This window comes from Rhipicephalus microplus, chromosome 2, assembly GCF_043290135.1.
Source record: "Rhipicephalus microplus isolate Deutch F79 chromosome 2, USDA_Rmic, whole genome shotgun sequence".
NCBI classification, from domain to species: Eukaryota; Metazoa; Arthropoda; class Arachnida; order Ixodida; family Ixodidae; genus Rhipicephalus; species Rhipicephalus microplus.
Genome location: NC_134701.1, coordinates 212,866,798 through 212,889,393, shown reverse-complemented (window position 1 = coordinate 212,889,393; position 22,596 = coordinate 212,866,798). Strand labels below are relative to the sequence as shown.

The following is a 22,596-nucleotide window of genomic DNA, read 5'->3' as shown; positions in this document are numbered from 1 at the left end:
TGGCAATTTGGGCTTATTGATATGGTGGCATGATAATTGATGGTAGTGCAGACTAAGGACATGGACAAAAAAAGGCACATTTAAGACAACACAGCAGCGCTGGGTTGTCTTGAATGTGCTTTATTTTGTTCATATACTCAGTCTGCGCTACCATCAATTATCATAGCCCTAACTTGTTTGTAATTTCAACCGGTTATTACTGTACATTGACTTATTTAACACATTTGAGTAACGCTCACTTTGTGAAACAACTATTTGTCCGTGCCTGCATACTGACTGATAATCTGTTTCCTTTTTTTTTTTTTTTTTTTCAATTTGGTATTTCAGCGAGTCCACCAGAAAAGCGAACCTCGCGCTCTGTAGAACCACCTTCAGCACTGAACTCCCCTGCGAAGTCTACGCAGGACGATAGCGATACTGACAACCTGCCCTTGGCTGTGATGATAACGGGTATGATACTAGTGAATTTTTATGGAAATAATTTTGGGTGTCAGTATTTCTATCTTAAACCGTTGTGCTTTTCTGTAACCGTGGATGCAAATAGCGTTGATAACTAATTCCTTCGTCAACAGACCAAGTGAATCAGTTTTGTGTGGTTGGTTATAGTACTCTATAAATTTTTTCAATGTAAGATTGTTTTATGAGCCGTAAAAGTGAATGTGGGGTTAAGTAGTATGTCTAAGTCGTTGCTACTGGGGGGATTCGCTCTGGACTGGAGCCATCCAAACCTCAGGGCGAAGACGAGCACAGGAGCCAGGGCTGATACCAGGAACATTTATTTACAGTAATTTGATGTTGAAGGCTCCGTGATACTTCACAAATAATGGTAGCATCTTTTGAGCGTCTCGGGGTTCGCTTTTTATAGCCTGGGTCTTCTCAAGATTCCCTGCAGGAGAAAACAATGGAGTCTAAGGCAGTCCAGTGAAGAGGTAGCTTTCATCTCGGCCCCCAAAACGGGAAGGTCAAACGCCTCTTCCTTGCCAAACTAGGTAAGAAAGAAGAGGCATGCCCAGTTCATTGCATGACGAGGGAGGAGCGCACAAATACACAATGCGACAATACGACACAACTAACACAGTGCAATGACGTGGAGTCCCACGCGCAGACAAACTGGAACTTCAGGTGCAGGGTTGACTCATCTATAGCGGCTAGCTCTCGGGTGGGCCGCGAAGACATCAAGGCATCAAGGATCGTGGGAAATGTACCTGAAGATGGATCCTAGACATTCAGCTCATTGTACCTTGATGAACAATGTAGCGCAGACGTGGCCACTTTTTCCAAGCAGCTCTGTCTGCGAATAACCCTTCCATCACCTTGCGTCAGACGGTTGGACACACCCAAAGAGGCTTTAGAGAGGGCAGCCGCTGGTCCTGAAGAATTCGCAGTACGACTTTCTTGTTGTCGCCGCTTCTGGACACCTCTAGGAGTGTTGCAAAGCCGGAACAAATCGGGGTAGATTTAGCCGACACCGTCCCGCGCTTCCAAGCGGCGCCAAGACATGGATGCAGGAAGATCGCAACAAAGTGAGAATGCAGTGAATGAGTCAGGATAAAGTGCATAGGAAAGGCTGCAATGTGTTTTAATAAGTCATATTTATCGAAGATTGCTTTGTCATTCTCTGTGTGTTGGTTTTGTACACTAAAAACAGGCAAGCTAAACTTAAGCACGTTTCTAACTGTCACTATTCATCTGGACTACGAAGTTATTTTTTGCAATTTTTGTGCGGAAACTGGCATTGATTGACTTCATCTTTTATGTGTCAGATTTTAAGCTATACTCATAGATCTGCATCTCTTAATTTATTACAAAAAGCAACTAAAGATACTAGGCTGAGCATATGCTTTTCAGTGCACTGTCTTCGGTTATTTAAATTACTGATAAACTTATCTAGCGCTAAGCAGATGTTGGCAAAATCAATATTGTCATTCAAGTCTCTCTGAATCCTTGAAGCAGTTTTTTTGGAATTTCATTGTCATTTAGCTACACTCTTTATGTCAAAACCGCTGCATGCAGTCGAATGTCGGATGTTACCTTTCGTCCCAGCCCTGTTTTTCCTCCTTAATTCACTGAACGTGCAGCTGTCACTGGCAACGGCAGTACTACACTCGATGCGTTTAGCTGCACTTTCCTTCACGTGGCATTCTCTGGCGGCGCATTGTTGCACCGCCGGATTTGTTTACGTAAGCCACTCCCTTTAGCACATGATTGAGCTCTGTGTCGTTGAATGCTGTGGTGATGCTGGCTGCTTAATTTTTTTATTCCCCAGCACGGCAATAATGCCCAAGCACTTAGTATTCTACCAACCAAGAGTATTTGAGGACGATCGACGATAAACCACACACAGGTATACGGGCACTGTGATGGCGCCTTTTGGCGTAAAGTTACGGCTGCACGTTCATTGATGAGAGCACATTTTTGTGCTGATGAGCTGAAGCCACTGTGCTCACCTGTTGCCTCTGTGTCATTTTGTCACCAATTGCTAGATTTGCAGCCCGCTAGGCAGTGAGGGCAATTAAGGGTGTCTGGGAAAAGAAATCTTACGATAGGCACTGTCATACATGTGTAATGCCGGAGGAGACAAAGCTAGGTGGGCAGATAAGATTAAGAAATTTGTGGATATAATGTACCCTGCAGTGGGTGTAGCCAAGCTTATGATGATGATGAGGTTGGGAAATTTTGTAAGTGATGTGTACTGGACATTCAATCAAATCGGTCACCTGCGTTACGTTGCCCATCCATTTGACGTACCACTGTAGTGGGCGATTGAAAACTCGTTTGACAGAATGCGTTCTTGGGTGATACATTTAAACCTGGATATAACTAAATTGACCAATTCTCCGAAAAATTTGTTATGAAGGGGATTTCGTTATATGCAGGTTCGTATGAAAATTCGAAAAATAAATGCACAAGTTAAACAAAAGGGGAACTGACGGCATACCTAACCCAAAACACTTATTTAGCAGTAAAAAAAATGCATTAATATTGCGATAGCAAGTATATGGACACTCTCGGCAGGTTTTTCTCGTGGCCGTCATGTTCTGTAGCTAGTACAAATTATAACATGCCCCCGCGCATCGTATCTTTTACGAGCGGGTGGAAGCGCACGAACGCTGCTGAAGCAAAGATCAAATGAGGCGGCCCATCTCTATTGCCTGGAGTGCGCAACGATAACATCCCCTGCTTCTTACAACTGCCGCCGAGTGATCAAACAGAAAAGAAATCACCCCTATTGAACGAGCATGAAAAATAACGAGCAGGGGGGGGGGGGGGGGTAGGGGTCGCTCGAGTAGCAACGGTAAACTTTGATACTAAGGGTGCGGTCGTGATCGCTGGTGCGCGTGCTATCTGGGCAAGCATCAAGCCGCTTTCAGTGCGAAGAGACTCTGTGAAAAGGGCACTTCTCCCTGGAGCTGCTGTATTTGCTCACATCGGTGTTTCATAGAATTTCTGTTATGTGGGATCCAAAAAAGTTTGCTGACACCACAATTTGTTGTTATCGCATTCTATGCGCCGTCGTATTGTTGCCAGGGCTAATCTGCTAATAGCAAAGGCTACGGTCCCTTGAACTCGCGGCGCAAATGGAAACGTGTGACGAGTTGACCTCCGAAGCTCCGTCGTTGTCACCGCGGTTTCGGAGAGTTTCCATCATTGCTCAATCTGACATTCCCTCAGTAGTGATGACACAGTTGATTGCATTCTAAGAAGACAAAAAAAAAAAGAAATGCATACCCGATCATCATCGAAGGCCACACCATGTTCGTGCACACGGCGTTGGAAACAAAGAGCGAACGTCACGGATACTGCGGAAAACTATTCGGTAAAGCACCCTCCATATTCAGCGTGGCCCCACATATGTGACTCAAATAGAACACTTGGCACTGTCAATGCAAAAGTAGTTTTTTTTTTGTTTGTAGGGGGAGGGCACACACATGTATGCACACGCAAGGGCAGGAACGGCGGCAATGCCAGCTCGTGGGACGCAGGCCCGCTTGCCCGCCGGTTCGCGCACACCCGCACGCAATAACCAGTGGTCGCTCTCACGTGGGAGTAGCCGGGGTCACGAGTGCGCCACCTCTGCCGAAGTGGCGCCAAGGCAACCGTGGAAGATGCATGCTCGTGCCAAAATCACAAAACTCAAGACAAAATTCGAACATTGTCTGTGGCGAAAATTTGTTATATCAAGATTTTCTCCCACTGCTACTTTATTACATAGAGGTCGCAAACATGTGCTTCTATGGAGTAACAGCGGGCAATGGAGAAATTTCGTTATATTGAGGAATTCATAATATGGAGGCTCATTATAAGTTGATCTAACTGTATACAGATTTTAAAGCCTTGTGGTAAATTACATTTGCCTTGTGATAATTACTGTTTGTGCAGAATAAATTGGCCTACTAATGATCATAAGGACTTGCTCTGCTAGCTCAATGGTTTTTTCGAAATGTGGCAATACTGCTTTGAGGTCTTTTGAGGACTAAGTGCACATCTTTTAATTGACTGTCAGCTCTTTTAGATTTTGTGCTCTTCTTGGTTTAGTAAGCCTCTATGCACAGTAACGCTGGTCTATTGAGAGTTACAGGAGAATGCACGTCATTATAGTTTGACCTAGTTCATGTGCAGCTTCGGCAGTTATGTGAATGCCAAGTGATATACATAGAATATAAATCGAATGCACGATAGAAGGGAGTCATAAAAAGTTCCAAAGGTTTACAAAGAAGTCTTGTTTTCAGGCTAGTGAAGCCACTTCGGGACACTTTATTGCAACCCCCTTTTGAAAATAACTTTGGTCTGGGCAAAGAGGGATAGAGCAAGTCATGGACAATTGCTGCATTGTTAGAAGCCAGAATGTACACGGTGCATCGTTTGCAGTGCTAAAAGACCGGAAGAAATACCTAAAAGAAGGGATGACATGAGTTTTGGTTCCTGTTCACATTTTTCTGCATAGTTTCTCTGCATCATTCTGAATAGAACTGTTTTCCATGGTTCTATTCCAACTCAAGCACTATTTCATTCTTGTTCTTTTGGAAAGTACTGTGTTCAGGCTTAGTTTTGCTGTGTATGTACATATGTCCCAAAAGTAAAAACGAAGCACACGAGCTGTGACTAAACTACGTAAAGCTGCATGCCAGCACGCTCTCTTAGAGAAGTGGTTTATTTATGAATGCAGATGATGGCACTATCTTCTCTTTATAAATAAAGAACCACTTTTCTGATAGAGCGTGGTGGCATGCATTTTTGTGTAGTTTGGCCACAGCTGGCATGCTGACCTTTGGGTCACCTGCACATATTTTTAAAGCAGGCTTTGTTAGTGGCGCCCTTCGTTCTGCGATCCATTAACGAGCATTCAAGTTGGGTTATAACAAAAAAATATTTGTAGCACTGTGCTTGCAGGTTAGCCAGGTGCATACAAGATTGAGGAGCAAGTGCAGGTACTACCTTATTTTGTACATGACAAAATTGTTTATAGCATTGTTTTTAGGGTAGAGGCTTGTGTCCATCTTTTCTAGACTTATTATGGGAGCACGATGCATCAAAACACAAGCTTTCCGAGTCTCTTATGGAAGTTATTGCAAAGGATAAGCTGATCATGCCGTGGATACTAAATGCAGAATAGAAAGCTGAGCTAGTTAGAAGGGATGTGTGGTATGGAAAAGCATGTTTTGACTGTCTCATGCAAGAAGAAGTAAAAATTCACAGCAATTGTCAACTGCTGGTGAAATCTAGAACAGTAATATGCTATGTCTTTATGATCTTTGTGTCTCTCTCCTTTTCTGCCACCTGTCTTGCAGTATTGCCTTTTAGCCAGTAGTCAATATAGTTATGTTTGCCTTTCTGTGTCTTGCGTGCCTGCCTTTTCATGCTACATAGTTCACGTTGTTTGCTTTTGTTCAATGAACTTGCTGTTTTTTTTTTTCAACTTGGAGCTGAACATCATTTTGTGTGTGAAGAGACCCTGTTACTAAAGCTCTTCTTTTCTATTTCTATTTTTAAAAGGTAAATCACCAAGGCGGCGTACTGCAAGTGTGTGTTCTGTGTCATCATCTGTGTCAGCAGCCACATCTGAAGCTGGACCAAGTACAGTTGCCAACAAATATGACTGCACGATACTCCCGAGCGAATGCTTAGAAGAAAACCCAGCTTCTCCTGCTTTGCTGTATGGTGTACAACACCTCCTTCGGCTGTTTGGTGAGGGAGTGCTTGCTAATTGTGTGCATTGTAAAAGTTTATTTTTTAAAATTTGCTTGAATGATGTGTTTTTAATAGCAAAAAGAGTGGTTTGCTAATCCAAGCAGATTACTGTATGCACTATGCAGTCAAGTATATTGGCACTTTAAACCCCGTCACTTATTATATGCTCTTTAGATTTTGTTGAGATTGCTGTAGCGACACTGGCATAGCTGGGGTGGAGGTAAGGGGGTCACCCCCCTCTCTCCTCGAGATTTTTCAGTATGTGTATATAACATGCAAACGTACAAAACCCACACAAGGACATGTATAAAGTATAATTGAACAGCCCTTCACCCCATAAAAAAATTTCTGGCTACGCTACTGCAATGTGATCCTCAAAATGAAAAAAAAAAAAAAAAAGAAGTGTGTTCTTAGGAAGCAGTGAACATGAATATACATATTAGCAGTGGAAGAAGCAGCCTGTGCACTGCCATGAAAGTGCACTTGTAGCAAGGGTGGATTGGCGAACATGTGGGGAATCAATGGGATTTTTTATTGCATAAAAAGTCTGCAGCTGGTGCCAGGCACTGCCAATGCTTACTCTACCGGATATCACTGGGTATTTTATTTATTTATTAATTTATTAAACACTCCCGGCTCATTCAGGGCCCAGTATTTTACATCGAGTATTGAATAGCATCGCGATGATACCAATTTGAAGGCTGCGCGCAAAATATTCGTATGATCCCGAATTCGTATGAACCGAAAACAAGTTGAAGTTGATCATGAAGGTGAACAAGAACTTTATTGGGGTCAACTACTTTTTGCTAAAAAAAAGTTCATGATGTTCTTTTGCACTTTCCTGCCTTCCAGATGACGTGAATTGATCAAAACGTAAGCACTTGAGCCTGGAGAATTGAATTAGCCTGTTTTGTGCCCATGGAAGTCCCATGGAAGTTGCATGACATGTTTAATCTGACGGTTTGAAGACATGAGCAAAGATGATAACGGTTACCCATTTACTGCCGGCTGGCAATATTGAGGAATGACTGTGTGTCACATCTGAAAGGGGTTTTACATCGATTCTCAACATTTTGCATGCATATAATCATATAAACCACAAACCTTACAACTGTATATCATTGAGCATAAAAATGGTAGAAGAATGATGCCAAGTAACTGTGTACAAATAACGAGTTATGTTTCCATTTGGCAGCATTACATTGTTCAAAAGTGTGCATAGAGTGTAGCATTGTTGGGCGCTTGAGTAAAAGAGACTCAGCGTCCCACTGATAGGGGAGGCAGCAGTTACGTTACCAGCAAATCATGACCCGGTCTTATAATTAGGCCATTCAATGGCCATGTCATCTAGACCTGACAAATCCCTCTCACATTTGTTTGTTTGTCATTAAAAAAAACACCCAGAGACTGGCTTTCCTCTCTTGTTTCGACTTTTGGCAGCATAACCACCGTGTGTGTCTGCCTGCTTCAGTGACACCTTGTGCTGCTGGGCTGCTGCAACAGTTTTTGGTGATGCGATGCACCTCCTTTTTCTTGTCCGGAGTTTCTGATACGGTGACATGCATTTGTTGTGCGTTATTTGTGTGAGATCAAAAAGCATGTTGCCGGGCTATGTGATTCATGCTATAACTAGAATTGATGCTTTTCTTTTGTTTTGACGGAGTACTTTATCATGCATGCAGACGTGAGGCTTTGTAATATGTAGTTTAAATATTATGGTGTGTGAGAATAATAGATTTGGTTGCAAAGCCAGATAGAATTTGTATCCTCTTCTCAGTGAACTAAAGTCATCTTCACGGCAAAATGCTTGATATTTTTTTTGTTTTTACAGTTAAGCTTCCTGAGTTGCTGCAGAAAATGGCAATCACGAAGACAAAAGCTGACTACCTTGAAAGATTTCTGAACGGCTTCTTGCAGTAAGTGTATCTAAAGTTCTTTATTGTGTGACAACAAATCAATCTGGCTATGCATGATCTGCAATGTTCATGTGTTTCAGATACCTTGCTGGGCGACATGAAGAGCTTTTTCGATCATCTGCTTATCGGGATGCCGAGGAAGTTATGGCCGAACTTGAAAAGTACAAAACTAGCGATGATTAACCTTCGTCATGTGTTGTACATGTATATATACAAATAGTTTCACTCAGTTTTGGATGCTCTTGTATACAACTTAATTTTGTGTCGGTGTTGCTGTGAATAAAATGTTTGTTTGATGTGTGTGGCTTAATTGACCATAGAATCCATGAAATTACAAATGATTTGCATTAGAGTGCATGACAGGTGATCGCATGACAGGTGACGAAATTGGTGCCTCCGTGTTGGTGAAGTTTGATATTTTTTTTCTCGTAAGTTATGCCGTTAATCATAAAACGAAGTTGACTTTCGGGCTACCTGGTGAGAGGTGCACGAAATATAAAATACTCAATGAAATCCAAAATATCAACTTTTGGACCCGTGTCGATCTCTCGTGGAATCACCCATTAGCTTTGACTCTCTAGGATGAATTGCAATGTGGCAGTGCAAAGTACATTCCTTATACTGGGGAAACATTGTCATCGGACGCAAACTGGATGTCTACATGTTCCATGGAATTGCATAAGCAGATGCTGGTGTAAACATAAAACACTTTCATTACTGTGTTTTTTGTAGCTGTGTTGCAATTTTGAGATGCTGAAAGGGGTGGGGTGTCACGGAGACATGTCATCTCTAGTGGGCACATGCAGCACTCAATACTACTCGAAATTCTTAAAGCAAGAGCGCCAGCAATTAACCGGCATTGGTTGGAGGACGCTGCGTATATTTCGTCTGTCCTACCACTGTCGCCAACGTCGGCCGCCAGGGCTGTGAAAAAGATGGATGGTTGTCCGATAATAAACTCAATATTTTATCTGCAGTCTAAGGAACAGCTCTAGAGAGCGCTATGAAGACAACAACGCTGAACTCTCGCACTTCTGCTGTCGAAAAAATATAGTATTGTACATAGTTTTACCGGCTGCCGGTCACAAGTTCTTGGAACGCTTTCGCGGCTTCCGCAGTCTGCGACTCTACGTACGTACTGCACGTTATTCACCCACGCAGGTTATTTGCTCGCTAAGCGAAAACACTCTTGCCATTTTATAAACTGCCTCTGCTTCTGTATGATAACGTCAATCAGTCGAGTGGCTGGCGGCATGCCAGCCTTCGTTGTGCCTTCGTGAAAAAAAAAAAAAAAAGCCTGCTTCGTGCTGTTCACGCAATTTTAGGAAACTCTATGGTTCACGCGTGTCCGCGAAAGTCTAATCGGCACCGGCATCAAACAATGGCTGCAACCAACGTCGGCTTTCCGGACTTGCCGCAACTGAGAACCGAACACGAATGAGCCGGCCGAATCTCTTTTCTCTCGTACTGCCTTAACAGCCTTAACTACGATAAGCGCTAACTACGGACCATTGCTATCACAATGGATGTAGGCGAAGTTCGTATCGCTGATGATCGAGATTTCGAGCGCCTGAAGGTTCTGGCCGACAAGCATGACGGCTGGAAAGTCGAGTACAAGAAGAAAGATACGACCGTGTGGACTAAATCAACGCAGCAGACAGAGTTCAAGATGATAAAGGTACGTTGATTGGGCGGAAGCAGCTTAAGGCTAGTCACAGGTTCATATTCGTTTCCGTCATGATGAAGATATGCAGTTTGTGACGTGTCCTCCTTTCAGCTGCACACCGCGTACAAGGATGTCAGTCCGCCTCTGCTCTTTGACGTGGTGATGGATCCACTGTACCGAAAGAAGTGGGATGTGTACATGCTGGAGAGTCGCGATATCGGATCGTTGAATCCTAACAACGACGTTGGATATTACGCAGGTGACGGGGCAGCGCTGCGTGTTGCGAACTTTGTCGAATTCACTTGTGAGTGATGCCGTGTTTTTCTTGTAGTTCGGTCACCGCCTCCCTTCAGGAACCGTGACTTCGTCCTCCAAAGATCGTGGCTGCAAACGGATAAAGAGTGGCTCGTAATAAATCATTCAGTGTTTCACGAGGTGAGCTTTGCCACGGCTGTCACTTTAATTCACTTTTGCGACTTTTAATTCCCGAGTAATGTATTGAACGGATCGCTTACTTTCGTGGAACTCAAGTAGATGGGCTTCCACAGGTTTTTTTTTTTTTAGTGCTTGATTCACTATTTGACGTAAGACTTATCTAGAACATGCACATTTAATAGGTCTGTTCGATTCACCTGCAGCAATTATAACCGGTTCACGGTTGTGCACGCGAAGTTCAGAAATTGTGCAGTGCGAGTTCAGAAATTGTGCAGTGCGAGTTCAGAAATTGTGCAGTGCGAGTTCAAATTGTGCAGGCACAGCGCGACCGCCGAAACGAATGGCGATGTTCCAACAAGGTGCAGGCCTTATTTCCGTTCGCTTAATTTACACCGTTCAGCTAACACTGAACGATGGCAAACCGCACTTCTGGACAATTTATGACGCGCAAACATTTTAGCAAAACACACCGCGTTAGTAGAGGCGGGTACGGCGCCTACGCCTAAGTGCTGCGTCGTGTGCTCAGCTGCACGCGCGGTCACCAAGCCGGCACCATCAGCGTAGGAGGTGCACGAAAATTGTGAACCAGTGCTGCACCTCTTCTGCACCTTTTGAAACGAATGGCAGGGTTCAGATGTTGTCAATGCCGCACCGCTGAAACGAATGGCAAAGTGCAGCACTTCGTGAACTGGTTCACGTGGTGCAGGCGAATCGAACAAACCTAATAGCTGTTTTAGCAAAACCTTAGAGGCCCGTGCACTAGGCAATGTCAGTGCACGTTCAAGAACACCAGAGGTTCAACATTTCTGGTGCCATCCTTTACAACATGCCTCCTAATCATATTGTGGTGTTGGCATGTCAAACCCCAGCCGTTATTGAAATATTTTTGCTAATAGTTGTTTTTCCCTACTTCAGTCTGCACCACCAAAGAAGGGCTTCGTGCGGGCCATTTCCTACCTGACTGGACTTGTAATCCAGCCTGACGGCGGCTGTGGTTCCAAGCTGACCTATGTAACGCAGTGTGATCCCAAAGGTAAACATAAAGCGATGTTATGGCTGGCCATTTCCAAAACATTCTGCTACAGCTCAAAGTTTCTACAGTAAAAACATTCTTTATGCAGGCTCACTACCAGCATGCTTTGTAAACAAGCTCACTCAAATTTTTGCTCCGAATGTAAGTAGGCTGAAGTTACCTCTTTACAGCAGTGCCATTTTGTATAAAAAGCAGTGAAGAAAAGTGTGATGTTCCAGTACATTTAACTAACTAGCTATTCTAACTTTGTAGATGGCAAAGAAGTTGCGAAAAGCTTGCCTGGAGTATAACGAATGGAAGAAAGCTCACCAGCCGAGCTACAAGCCTTGGCTGCACCCTGAACAGATGAACTTGCCAAGATTGGATGTGTCCCGCTGCGTGAGCACAGGACATCAGGAATTGCAGGAGGACATCTTGGATGAAAGTCTCGTCGAGGAGCAAGAGATATGCAGTTTTGAGGACCTTGACAACCTGTAGTTGTGCTCAAGTGAGCCTGTTGATGGGGTTTGCCATTGTTTGTTGACGAGAGGTGGATGTCTAATCAAGGGCCATGTCTCTCTTGTCTGCAGCTATTCGGAATTGTTTTAAGAACTGATCGTGTAATACCAAAGCAATACTGAAAGCTACAGTCTACCTGGTGCCTGTTTATGTAGTTAAGTTTTCCAAGAGCCAAGAAACTGCTCATAAACAGTCGCTGTTGACGTAAGCCAAAGATAAGAGTGGCCACTCCTTTCGTGCTAATTTCTTAAATACGTTGGAGCTCTTGCGGTGAGAACATTCTTATGTCGAAGTTTGTCCTGCTTGGCGGAACACCGAGTTTCAAGAAACTTGGTTGTCGAAGTGGTTTGAGCTGCTTTCTGCCGGTGAGTAATTTGTTGATGTGAAATGTGTTGGGAGATGTGATATCACACAGTTTCATTTTTACCAGCACCTGTGATGACATCTAACCCATGTTTCCAGTGTGAATTTTACTCCTATTTTTTTTCTAACTGCTTGCAGGCCTATGAATGTCCTTGTTCCTTCCCATCCGAGGCTACAGTTTGAGTGATATGTGATTGGCACATTATTCACTAAATAGTTATGGTCATTTCATTATATCACACCACTGCCATTAACACATACACTAGCAGTAGCTGGTTGTGTTTGCATTTTAATGCCAGTGCAAAAGGCGCTATAAAAAGGCAGTCATGCAGCTTTTACACCTGCAATGGCTGCACTGTTTGTGAGTCGTGGCTGTGTATGTGGCTTGTGCCTAAGCAAAGAAATTGGGCACTAATTTTTATCTTAACTGACCATTGCAGATCTCTGACATTTCATAAGATTGCGTATTAGCCATTCCTGTTGACTACAGTCTTAATTATTGTACACCACATAGTGTGTAATAATGTTCCATAAAAATAGTAGCCAGCCTTGTGTGCTCTCTTGTTTACCGCTATGGAGTCACCACTTTCCTTTGAAGGATAAAGGGGAATCTTCAAATGGCTCCTCACCAGGCATTGCTGCAAATGTTCGGATTTTGCACTGAGCATTGTAAAGTGCTATCTAGGCAGGACTTTTATGGAACAGATTTGAAAACGATTCTTGATCATACCCTGGTTTATGCCCATGGAATGCCAGAATTTTCCTTAAGAAGTTCAAGACGTGTGAGTCAGTTGAAGTGGTGCTCTGTTGGAGGGAATGCACATAGCCCGCCACCGTGGTCTAGTGGCTAAGGCACTCAGCTGCTGACTCACTGGTTGTGGGATCGAATCCTGGTCGTGACGGCCGCATTTTCGATGAAGGTGAAAATGCTTGAGGTTTGTGTGCTTAGATTTAGGTGCACGTTAAATAACCCCAGGTTGTTGAAGTTTCCGGAGGCCTCCACTGTGGCATCTCCCATGATCATATGGTGGTTTTGGAATGTTAAACTCCAATAATTAATTAGGAAATGCGCACATTTTTTTTCATTAAATGTAAGATTTCAATCATTTTTTGGACGCACAGCCGTTTCATTCATACTTAGATGGTGCAATCACCACCTCGTTATCTATGCACTGTGTATGTTTACAGTTCCCCAAATCTGGTGAGGGGTCCTATAAGATGCATGTGCAATTCCTGACGGGAAGGTGGTGGATCCAGCCACTCATTTTAGGGTGGGGGGGGCGATAGCTTAAGGTAACACCAGAGATGGTCAATACTTTTTTGTTTTTACTAGCACAAAAACTTTATTACAGCATAAATACTGTGAATGTATGCTCAAAGGGATCCTACTCATTTGCCCTAATGGGTGATAGCAGGTGCAGGGCAAGCACTGAAAAGAGGGGGAGTGGGTGCCCACCTGTTTTGGTTTTGGGAGGGGCGATCGCCCCTCCTCTGGATCCGCCAGTGACACTGGGCATGTAGTATTGAAGCAAACGTATACTAGGTGAGGGATAGCTATGATTGTGTGATGGAGCTAGCACCTAAAGGGGTGTACAATATTCAGGACTGTAGTGTTTCATTGCAGATCTGGGTTATGTCAGGAGATAGCATTGGTATTAATTGGCTTTGGGAAACTAATTAGGTCATAAAGAACATCTCGATGTGTCCTTGTCATGTGAATTTTTTTTTATTCCTAACATTCCTGTGTCTTTTTTTTTTGACATGTCTGTATGGCCACTCTAGTCTATACTACAACATTGCTGTGATGCGAAGCATAAAGTGGTAATTTAATTGCTTTCATTTGCTGTTCAAGAAAACTTCCAAGTTAGATAAACAATTCTACACATGCGTGCAGCCCATTTCTAGACAAAAGGAACCCATGTGGCGTCGCTTTCATTATTTGGAAAAAAATATCTCAAACTTGTGCAAGCTGATGCGAAAAAAAAAAGGTGTTTCACTCAGGCTTGGACATTGTTTTCGATATTTGCCAACACCTCAAGTCATTCCTAAAAAACCCGTCTGTTTCCACTAAACTAAAAGGCACTATTGGCTTTTGAAAAAATGAACAAGGTGCCATCCATACATGACGTAGGCAAGCACATCACATATTGTCGGAGAAAAGCATGAAATGAAGGTGTGTCACTTCTTGGGAATATTTTGTACATGGCTAATCAATCTTGGGCAAATGCAAAGAGTGAAAGAAGTTTAAAAAGAGAGTAAAACTATCACCTAATAGACAGTACCTTGAAGCAACAGAGAGATACTTTTTCTTTACCTTTATTCCCTTAAATGTTTGTTCTACTGTCTACAAGAAAACTGTCTTTTTTCCTTATTGCGACTGTCTACACGTGGTCCTAGTTGGCACATTTATTATGTTGAAGCTTAGCAGCAGGCGCCCTGTTGTAATCAGCTAAGCATGTCTTACATGCTAATATAAGCTTACAAACTCACTCTCTTGTAATGACACAGTGCTGGAGAACAAATTTTGATTAGTCTTGGCACTTGGACGAAGTGCATCTCGCGTGTCTTCCATACATCTGTTGTTAGGATTTCACTGTGAGTCGTATTTAATGGTTGCATATACTCTCGGAAGTTCCTAAGCACAGTTGCAAACTGCTGTGTACTACATACTAACAAGTGCAGTTTTATTATGTGCTGCATTAATTTTACCTTGTTAATTAAGATTGAACCAAAGAATAGTTTTTGCTATCCAGTTTACATAGCCAGTGGAGTTGGAACACTTAAATCAAAATTGTTGTACACTGCAAAAATCAATTGGCCAATCAAGTTAGGTCATTGCCCTACTACATTTTAATAAGCTCTCTAATATATATTTATTGCTGCATACGAGCTAGACAAAGTTCGTTTTGTCTCCATAATTTATTAGCTAGATACTGAATGTGTGTATTTTGCAGAAGTGAAACCTTGGAGCATGTTTCATGGTTAGTTTCCTTACCCAACAATCAGATTGAATATTAGGTTCATGATGGAAAGATGTTTTATTTTATGCAATCAAACCTCAATATAAAGAATACGGATATAACAAAATACCGTTTATAACAAAGTAAATGAAAGATAGTCCTTGCAGTACAGTATTGAGAATAACCTTTATAACAAATTTTTTGATATAACAAACTTATTTTCTTGTAAGATGCAACTTTGTGACAATGAGATTTGAGTGTACCTGGGTGCGGTTTTCGATCGTTTGCGACTGCTTTGAATTCACTGAGCGCATTAACAGACATCTTTGACTTCACATTATGGCTTCTTTGTTCTCCACGGCTTTTAAGAGTGAAACGGACAGTGACCAGAGTTCCGTACCATCGGGCAAACTAGTGGAGCCTTGCAATAAGGTCTCGTAACACATTTTTTTAACATAAAAGGTAGCACAAAACCTGTGTGAGAGGCCTGTCAACTGCAGGTTATGATTGACATCTATGTCCTTGCCAGACAAAAGCTATCGAGGGACTTTACAGTTCTAAGCTATTTCTATACTAGTTATTCGCATGGTATACCCTGCATAAAACTAGACATGTTGCTTCGTGCTGGTGACCTTTGATTTAAGCTCGGTGTGCAATAGTCAGGTTCTGCTTGCACTGCTCTGCTTAGTTACAAAGTGTGGCTGCAAAATGAGCACTCCTTATAAGATGTGGCACTCCTGCTACTCTGAGAGAGAACAATTTCACGTGAATTTCCTTTGCAGTATAAATTTCTTGCATTCAGAGAATCTGTTGAGCTGTAAGTGTCATTAACAGATCGCATAATACTGATTGGTGCAGGCAAATGCCAAAAACACATTGAAATCATAACCATGCTGCTCGAGATAGCTAAGTTGGCAAACATTCAAGATAAGAGAAGGCAGGCGGGATATACAGCCTTCAGAAAGACAATACGACATTCGGGGTTGACGTTTCTATTCAGTGTTTTCTATTCTTGTCATTCTATTATGAATTCAACCCTTTCTGTATTCTGTCAAATAGCATGCAAGTCACATTTTGACGACTCTGCTTAGTGCATGAGGGCACCATGTGTTTTATACTAAGAGGTTTATATGGGCTTTTTTTTCACTCAGGAAGAACAGATTATTACTTTTCTGCGGTATTTCAGTTTGCTCTGCACACAGTAGATAGTACAACTATGATCCTTAAAGGGACTGCTTGAAGGTTTGCATGGGCTGTGTGGAATAAACGTATTAAATTATAGCAGTCCCAGTGCAGAGGAAAATATTTTAATACTCAACTGTTAAGTTTGTTTTTTAACTATAGCACTTCGTGGTGTGTAATGCAGTGGTAATTAAGAAATTTGAACTAGGTGGGAATTACAGGCAGTCAACAGTTTGGCACTCAGTTTGTTGTTCGGTGATTTTAATTTATCTCTATTTTTATTGCGCACTTCTTAATTTTGATTAGTTAACAGAAGAAGCGCACTTAGTATCCAGTTGTGGAAGTGGTTTAGCAGTGTTACCAAATAATTATCAGTCAATAAGATCATCTAAGCTTTGAGGAGAAAAGTTGTAGAAAAGTTTTTTGGCACATTAAGTTTGCGATGCTCAGTGTGGCAGGATGATGCGTAAACTTCACCCCGTCCTCCTCACCCTGTGTTGATGGCTGAAGTTATTGTTCAATTCATTGTATCACCATTCTGAATAAGCTGGACATTTAGAATATAGTTGGACTAAGAACATTTCCCAACTTTTTCGCAAAACTGTTGTGATGCTGACTGAAAGGAGTAAGGGGAACTGAGGGACTCGATTTCAACGTGATGCGGCTCCTGCATTTGAGAGGATTTTCCACACCCACATTCATGGCCGCGAGTGAACCTGGCTAACACTGTCAGTGTTGATCTTAGATGTGAAGGCAAGTCCCCGAGACGTTTTGATGCTTTGACGACTGCTGCAGTTAAGTAACGGTAAAGCACCACATGCTTAAATGTGCAAACGGTTTTGGCTACCATCTGCGACACGTCCACTTTCATTCCCCACGTCAGTTATTTCCATATTTGAATCGACAACAGTGAATGTTTTTCTACATTCGTTGTCACTTTTGTCGTGTATTGCTGAGGATGTTTGTGTGCAAGTCTAGCGTGTTGCGAACAGGCCCAAGCACTGCTATGTGTTGGTAAAGCTGCTTCTGTATCAGCACAGCACCGTAGTGGCACTGCTTCAGTTTTGATGTAAAAGTTCCTTATTCATGTTCCTTGTGCTACGCGTTGTTTTATTGACAACTGGAAGCTTCCCTCCATCGATAACTGTCTCTGGTGTTTATGAGGGAACTTAAGCTTAGAGGGGTGGCTTGCCATTTGCTAGTGTAGTGAATTATTGGAATTAGTTAAGCTTGACAGTTTCTGTCTTGTCTCTCACTGCTGGCACTAAGTCTATGCGGACACTGCACGTTTGTTTGCTTCAATCAGAAACTGAAATTGTGTGTCTAGGCTTGGCTATCTCCTCTAGATGGATTGAACAGTACTTTTGGTGAGAAGGGAAGTGCTTCAGACTAGCAAATGGAAGGTGCTCTCTGTTATGTTCTTGTGCAGTTAAACTTATGGTACCAGACAAAGAGTGAACAGAAAGTGTACTTGTTCCGTTGTTTTACTTCTATGTTGTCATAGTGTTTTCTATATAGTAGAACCTCGTTCATATATTTATATAAAAAAAACACAATTCACTGTAAGAAAAAACTTACCTACTTCCAGGAAAAATTGTAATGCGAATTCATTAAAACATAGTGCAGTTTCGCTTGATAATGATATCGAAAGCATTAGGAGCGGGAAATTGTATGAAGTGGGATCGTATTACCGAGGTTCTACTGCATTTGATGGCATTGCATAAGCAGTAACTTGTTATTAATGCAGAAGTGGTGGTCTGAAATGAATTCCTTGCCTTTCCGTCATTTTTACATTTGGCACCAGCAGTATGTAGTAGCGTGTGAGAAGCGACTGTGCTGTAGGTTTTCGCTAACCAAATTTTTCCGTCCTTATGGATGCTCAAGTGATTGATATAATATGGTTCACTTGACCTTGCTTTACCGATTTATTTGCCTTGACTCAGCAATTGGAGCTTATGCAGTGGTGCTATGGCTCTCTTTCAGTTTCCATGTGAGGTGAAAAAATATTTTTTGACGCTTAATAGTGTTTCTTATTTATCATTTACACTAAAAGACTATGTGCTTGACGTAAGCATAGTTATAAATTGTGCACTAAATCTTGCACATCATGCTAAAGTGATTCTTATATTGTGAATATATGACATTCTGGTAATGAGTGTTTGGCTGTGCATGCATCAGTTTGGTTTAATTAATGTGCTGACACATTATTGTGTGCCGAAGAAGCCATTTTTGGTGTGCTGTTCTGACAGTTCTTAGTGTATGACTACTTCATACGACCTTAAATTTTTGTGTTATGTTTGCTTTTTCCAAGTTGCCAGAAATAATGTTCTGAGAAAATGTCAATGATTTCTGCTTGCTGTATGAATACTGCTGACGGAACCAAAATGCCATCGATATGCACAAGTGAAATGAAGTGTAGGTCTGCATGCCCCTTGGATTATGTTGTATGGTATCGACAGACAATCAGTTTATATTTACCTCACTTATTTTCATTTTTCCTCTTCATGATACATTTAATATTAACTATTGGGTGGTGGACAAGAATACCCTATCTAAGTTGCTTAATGCTAAGGGGGTGTTTGGAAATGCAACACTCAGAGGTAGCTGATGATTATTTTAGTGCAAATTCATTTGAGTGTGGTTGTTGGTGATTCACGTCACCGTTCATGCTACAAATGCCCCATTTGATTGGGTGTTGTTGAATACAGTTTGTAGAGTGTGTGACCAACTGCCAATGGGCTTTCACCTCAGACATTTCCCGAAATGTGATCCTTGTTAGCATGAACCATTGTTGAATTTCTGCTCGTATGTCAAGGAAGAGCGCTGTACAGCTGTGCGTGCTTGTGACTGTGGCTCAGCAGTGCTAGTGCGAACAAGTTTTACAGAGCCAAGAGCAACTCTCGTACTGAAAACGGGGCTTCAACAGAGTAGCACTGAGGCAAAGAGTCTAAGAACATTACTTGGTTTTGTCACTTTGTGCCTTTGATATCCTGATCAACTTGTTAATTGGCATTAAGCATGCATGAGCCAGAAAATTATTCAAGGGGCTTGGATTACAGAGGTCTGTGGACATGTGGGGGGCATCACCATATTAAGAAAGTTAGTAATTGAGCTTTCCACAGTTGTGGAAATTTGTGTCCCATATCCTCATTATTTTATTTTTTGGTGTTTGTACATTGGTTGTGATGTGTCACAAAGACTTCTTGCATTGTTTGATAAGTAGCCGCACGGCATTTCATGCACCATTTGTGTTATGGGCATGCTCAGGTAGGTGTTGTGTGACATAGTTTGAAATTTAAACATCATAGCTAGGCTTCACGTAGGCTTAATGTACTTTGCCTTAGGTGATGCTAGAAAACCCGAAAATATTTGTAGTTTCGTGTCAAATTAGTTTTTTTCCTAGCTTACTTGCCAAAGATGTACGACTAAGTTCTTTTGCAAACTTCATCTTCTGGTCATAGAACTTAGCTGGACACTCTCTCTCTTACCTCTAGTCTCTTGATGTGTGCATGTGATTTTCTGCACTCTAATAAGGACAGTACAACAGAACCCTGTCACAGTGAATTTTCATGTTCCTAAACTTGATATTTGCCATGCTCAGTTCTATGGTGCTCTTTTGTTGACCACAGAGTCACAGGTCCTGGTACCTGACTGTCGTTGCAGTGCTGTGATTGAGGTCCGAAGTGGAAAATAGGTGCTTGCTTATATATTTCAGATATTGATGTTTGTTGGCGTTTATATGGATTGACAAATACTGTTGGTTCACAGGAGGGAGCGAGATACAAAGTTTAACAATAAGTCTTTAAAGTTCCAATTTCTGACACACTTCCACATTTCTGGTTTCTATGATGCACATAAAAAACAGAGACAAGGGTGCTTGTGTACTATGGCCAATACTGAAGTCGATGATCTTTGTAAAAACAAGGCCGCTTGTCTAGACTACTTTTTACAAAACCAGATGGCAGGAGGTATGGCTTGCTTATGTTGCGCATGCACAGTTATTTGTCTCTCAGACGTGTATTTCAAAGGGGTCAATCAGAGTGGTGGGCAGTTAAAGGGGAGTGCAAATCCTACTGTAGAGAATGTGCGCACGCATGCACACACACACACACACACACACACACACACACACACACACACACACACACACACACACACACACACACACACACACACACACGTGTGGTGTGCGCTTCAGCTTCATTTTTCATAACAAATAGTATTTACGGCACCACAATTAGATTATAAAAAAATTTGTGTAGCTTTTAGAGTGTAACCTTGTCGGGTATAACGTAGAAGCAAATAATTCCAAACAAGAGAAGCCTTTCTTGCGCCTCTGGTTTCCCTTTCGAAGGTTGGCACTATTTTTTGGCAAGAGTGGTAGCGCCAATTGTACGAGGCACCTGGAGCCCGCCTTGGACTTACTCAGTCTCTCAAAGTCATGCAGTTGTTTGCCAAGCTTCTTTGCCCCATCCTCTAACATCGGCGCAAATTCTATTGCCAACTTAACAGGCTTTGTTACATAGTTTAGATTAAAAGGTACCACATTCTTCATTTCGTCCTTTATCGTTTCCACAGTTGTATTTGCCACATGAGTGGCCTGCTCCAGGGCCTTCTTCAGTGCAGTGACATCCTTTATGTTCACCACCAGTTCGTTGGCACTCTCTCCTGTAACGGTAGTAGCCATTTTAAAGCCGTAGCTGGTCGTAGTCTAAGCGACTTTCAGAAACAAGATTAACACTGAAGATGCAATGATGCAGCTGCGGCATGTGCGGAAAAGAACTGCGCAGGTTTATTGGCAGAAGTCGTGGATGGCAAGCTCGTACAGGACTAAGCTGCTTAGAGATGGTGTTCTTTCACACTCTTTGCTTCTTCTTCATCTTCCTGGTCCAGCACATACACCATGTAACAATATACGTGTTTTTTGCGGATCCAGTGCTTTGTAAATGTTGAAGAATGACTGATGAATGCGTGAGAATTTATATTACTTTTGACATTTTAGCATGGGTCTGGCCTTCGTCGGAGAGTGCCAATTTTATTCCCAGATGAAGGCCAGACCCGGGCCGAAATGTTGGAATAAATGAATATTTTTGCATGTCTGTCACTTATATATATATGGCAGGTTGGCCTTTAAGCATCAGAGTATGAAGAAACTTTTTTTCTACCTCATATTGTTTTCTTTTGTCTGCCTAACAGTGATTAGGGACATGTACAGGTTTGCTGTGACAGGGTTCTACTGTGCTACACAAGGACGTGTTCAGCATTCCTTTGTGCTCACTGTTTGTTCTGCTCCAAGTGTTTTGTACTTGTCACTTGGCCACATTTCCTTAGCCTAGGACACAATCTTATGGGCTTCCACTTAGCCACTCGCAGCTCGATTGCAGTCCACGCAGTTGTAGCAGCTTCCCCGCTGTAGAGCACTTGCTCACTGTCAATGCAAAATATTTTGCAGACATTCCTTCAACTGTCTGTGATGATAGTTGGGTAGCACATTATCAGACAGCATCAATTTTTGAGACATGCTTTGTGCAGCCATATTTATGTACTTGTTGTTTGACACAATTATAGATTAAGTCATCTGATGTACTGTAACATGGCGCAAATAAAATCATCATCCTGCCAAACGGACCATGTTGTACTTTTTAAAGGCGAGGATGTGGAGGTAGTACCTCCTTTCCTATAAACACATCCCAATAAAAAGCAGTTCTGAGGGGTGACGTTTGAGTGAAAAGGTGCCGACATTTCAAACCAATGTAAAAAATACTCGTTTGATGCTCAAGCAAACATCTATTGCAGTTTGAGTTGACTACTAAAGATGTTTATAATCGCTGAAGTGGGGTAAGAAACCTTGCCTCAGGACTGTATCATGGTAGCCTAAATAGCCAGAAGTCACAAATTAAAAAAAAAAACGGTTTGTTTCGAAACTGCAGAGTTTGGAATCTGCACTAAACTCCATTGACACCATGTATTGTTTCTCATTGTAGAGATCATTCATTTTGCTGTAGCAAAGCAAGCTCTGTTGACCTCCCGGAAACCGTTCTGTATCAGGGATACATCTGTCTCAAATGTAGGAGACATAGCAGGAGATAGCCGGCCCGCAGGTCGCGGGATCGAATCCCGGCTGCGGCGGCTGCATTTCAGATGGAGGTGGAAGTGTTGTAGGCCCGTGTGCTCATATTTGGGTGCACGTTAAAGAACCCCAGGTGGTCGAAATTTCCGAAGCCCTTCACTACGGCGTCTTTCAATCATATGGTGATTTTGAAACGATAAAGCCCACATATCAATCAAGCAGGAGATAGCCCGTGTTCGAATGAGTTGTCCAATTGCTTGTCGTAAAAAAATTCCGCCATATCC

General features: G+C 42.3%; 2 protein-coding genes across 4 annotated transcripts in view; both read left to right on the top strand.

Moving 5' to 3' along the window:
- Positions 1-8,401, top strand: part of msl-3 (male-specific lethal 3) — a 32,635-nt gene extending 24,234 nt beyond the window's left edge. For all 3 annotated transcript variants that reach the window (XM_037421570.2, XM_037421569.2, XM_037421568.2), the window contains 4 exons: positions 328-450; positions 5,995-6,186; positions 8,021-8,105; positions 8,186-8,401. In XM_037421570.2, the coding sequence (XP_037277467.2) occupies positions 328-450; positions 5,995-6,186; positions 8,021-8,105; positions 8,186-8,288 (503 nt within the window). In that variant the 3' untranslated portion in view covers positions 8,289-8,401. The remainder of the gene's footprint in view (positions 1-327; positions 451-5,994; positions 6,187-8,020; positions 8,106-8,185) is intronic.
- Positions 8,402-9,017: 616 nt separating this feature from the next.
- LOC119170417 (START domain-containing protein 10) lies at positions 9,018-21,870 on the top strand. Its single transcript, XM_075875775.1, has 6 exons — positions 9,018-9,783; positions 9,883-10,030; positions 10,103-10,206; positions 11,122-11,239; positions 11,328-11,380; positions 11,492-21,870. The coding sequence occupies exons 1-6, from the start codon at positions 9,628-9,630 to the stop codon at positions 11,714-11,716; spliced, it is 804 nt and encodes a 267-aa protein (XP_075731890.1). The 5' UTR covers positions 9,018-9,627; the 3' UTR covers positions 11,717-21,870.
- The last annotated feature ends 726 nt before the right edge of the window (positions 21,871-22,596 follow it).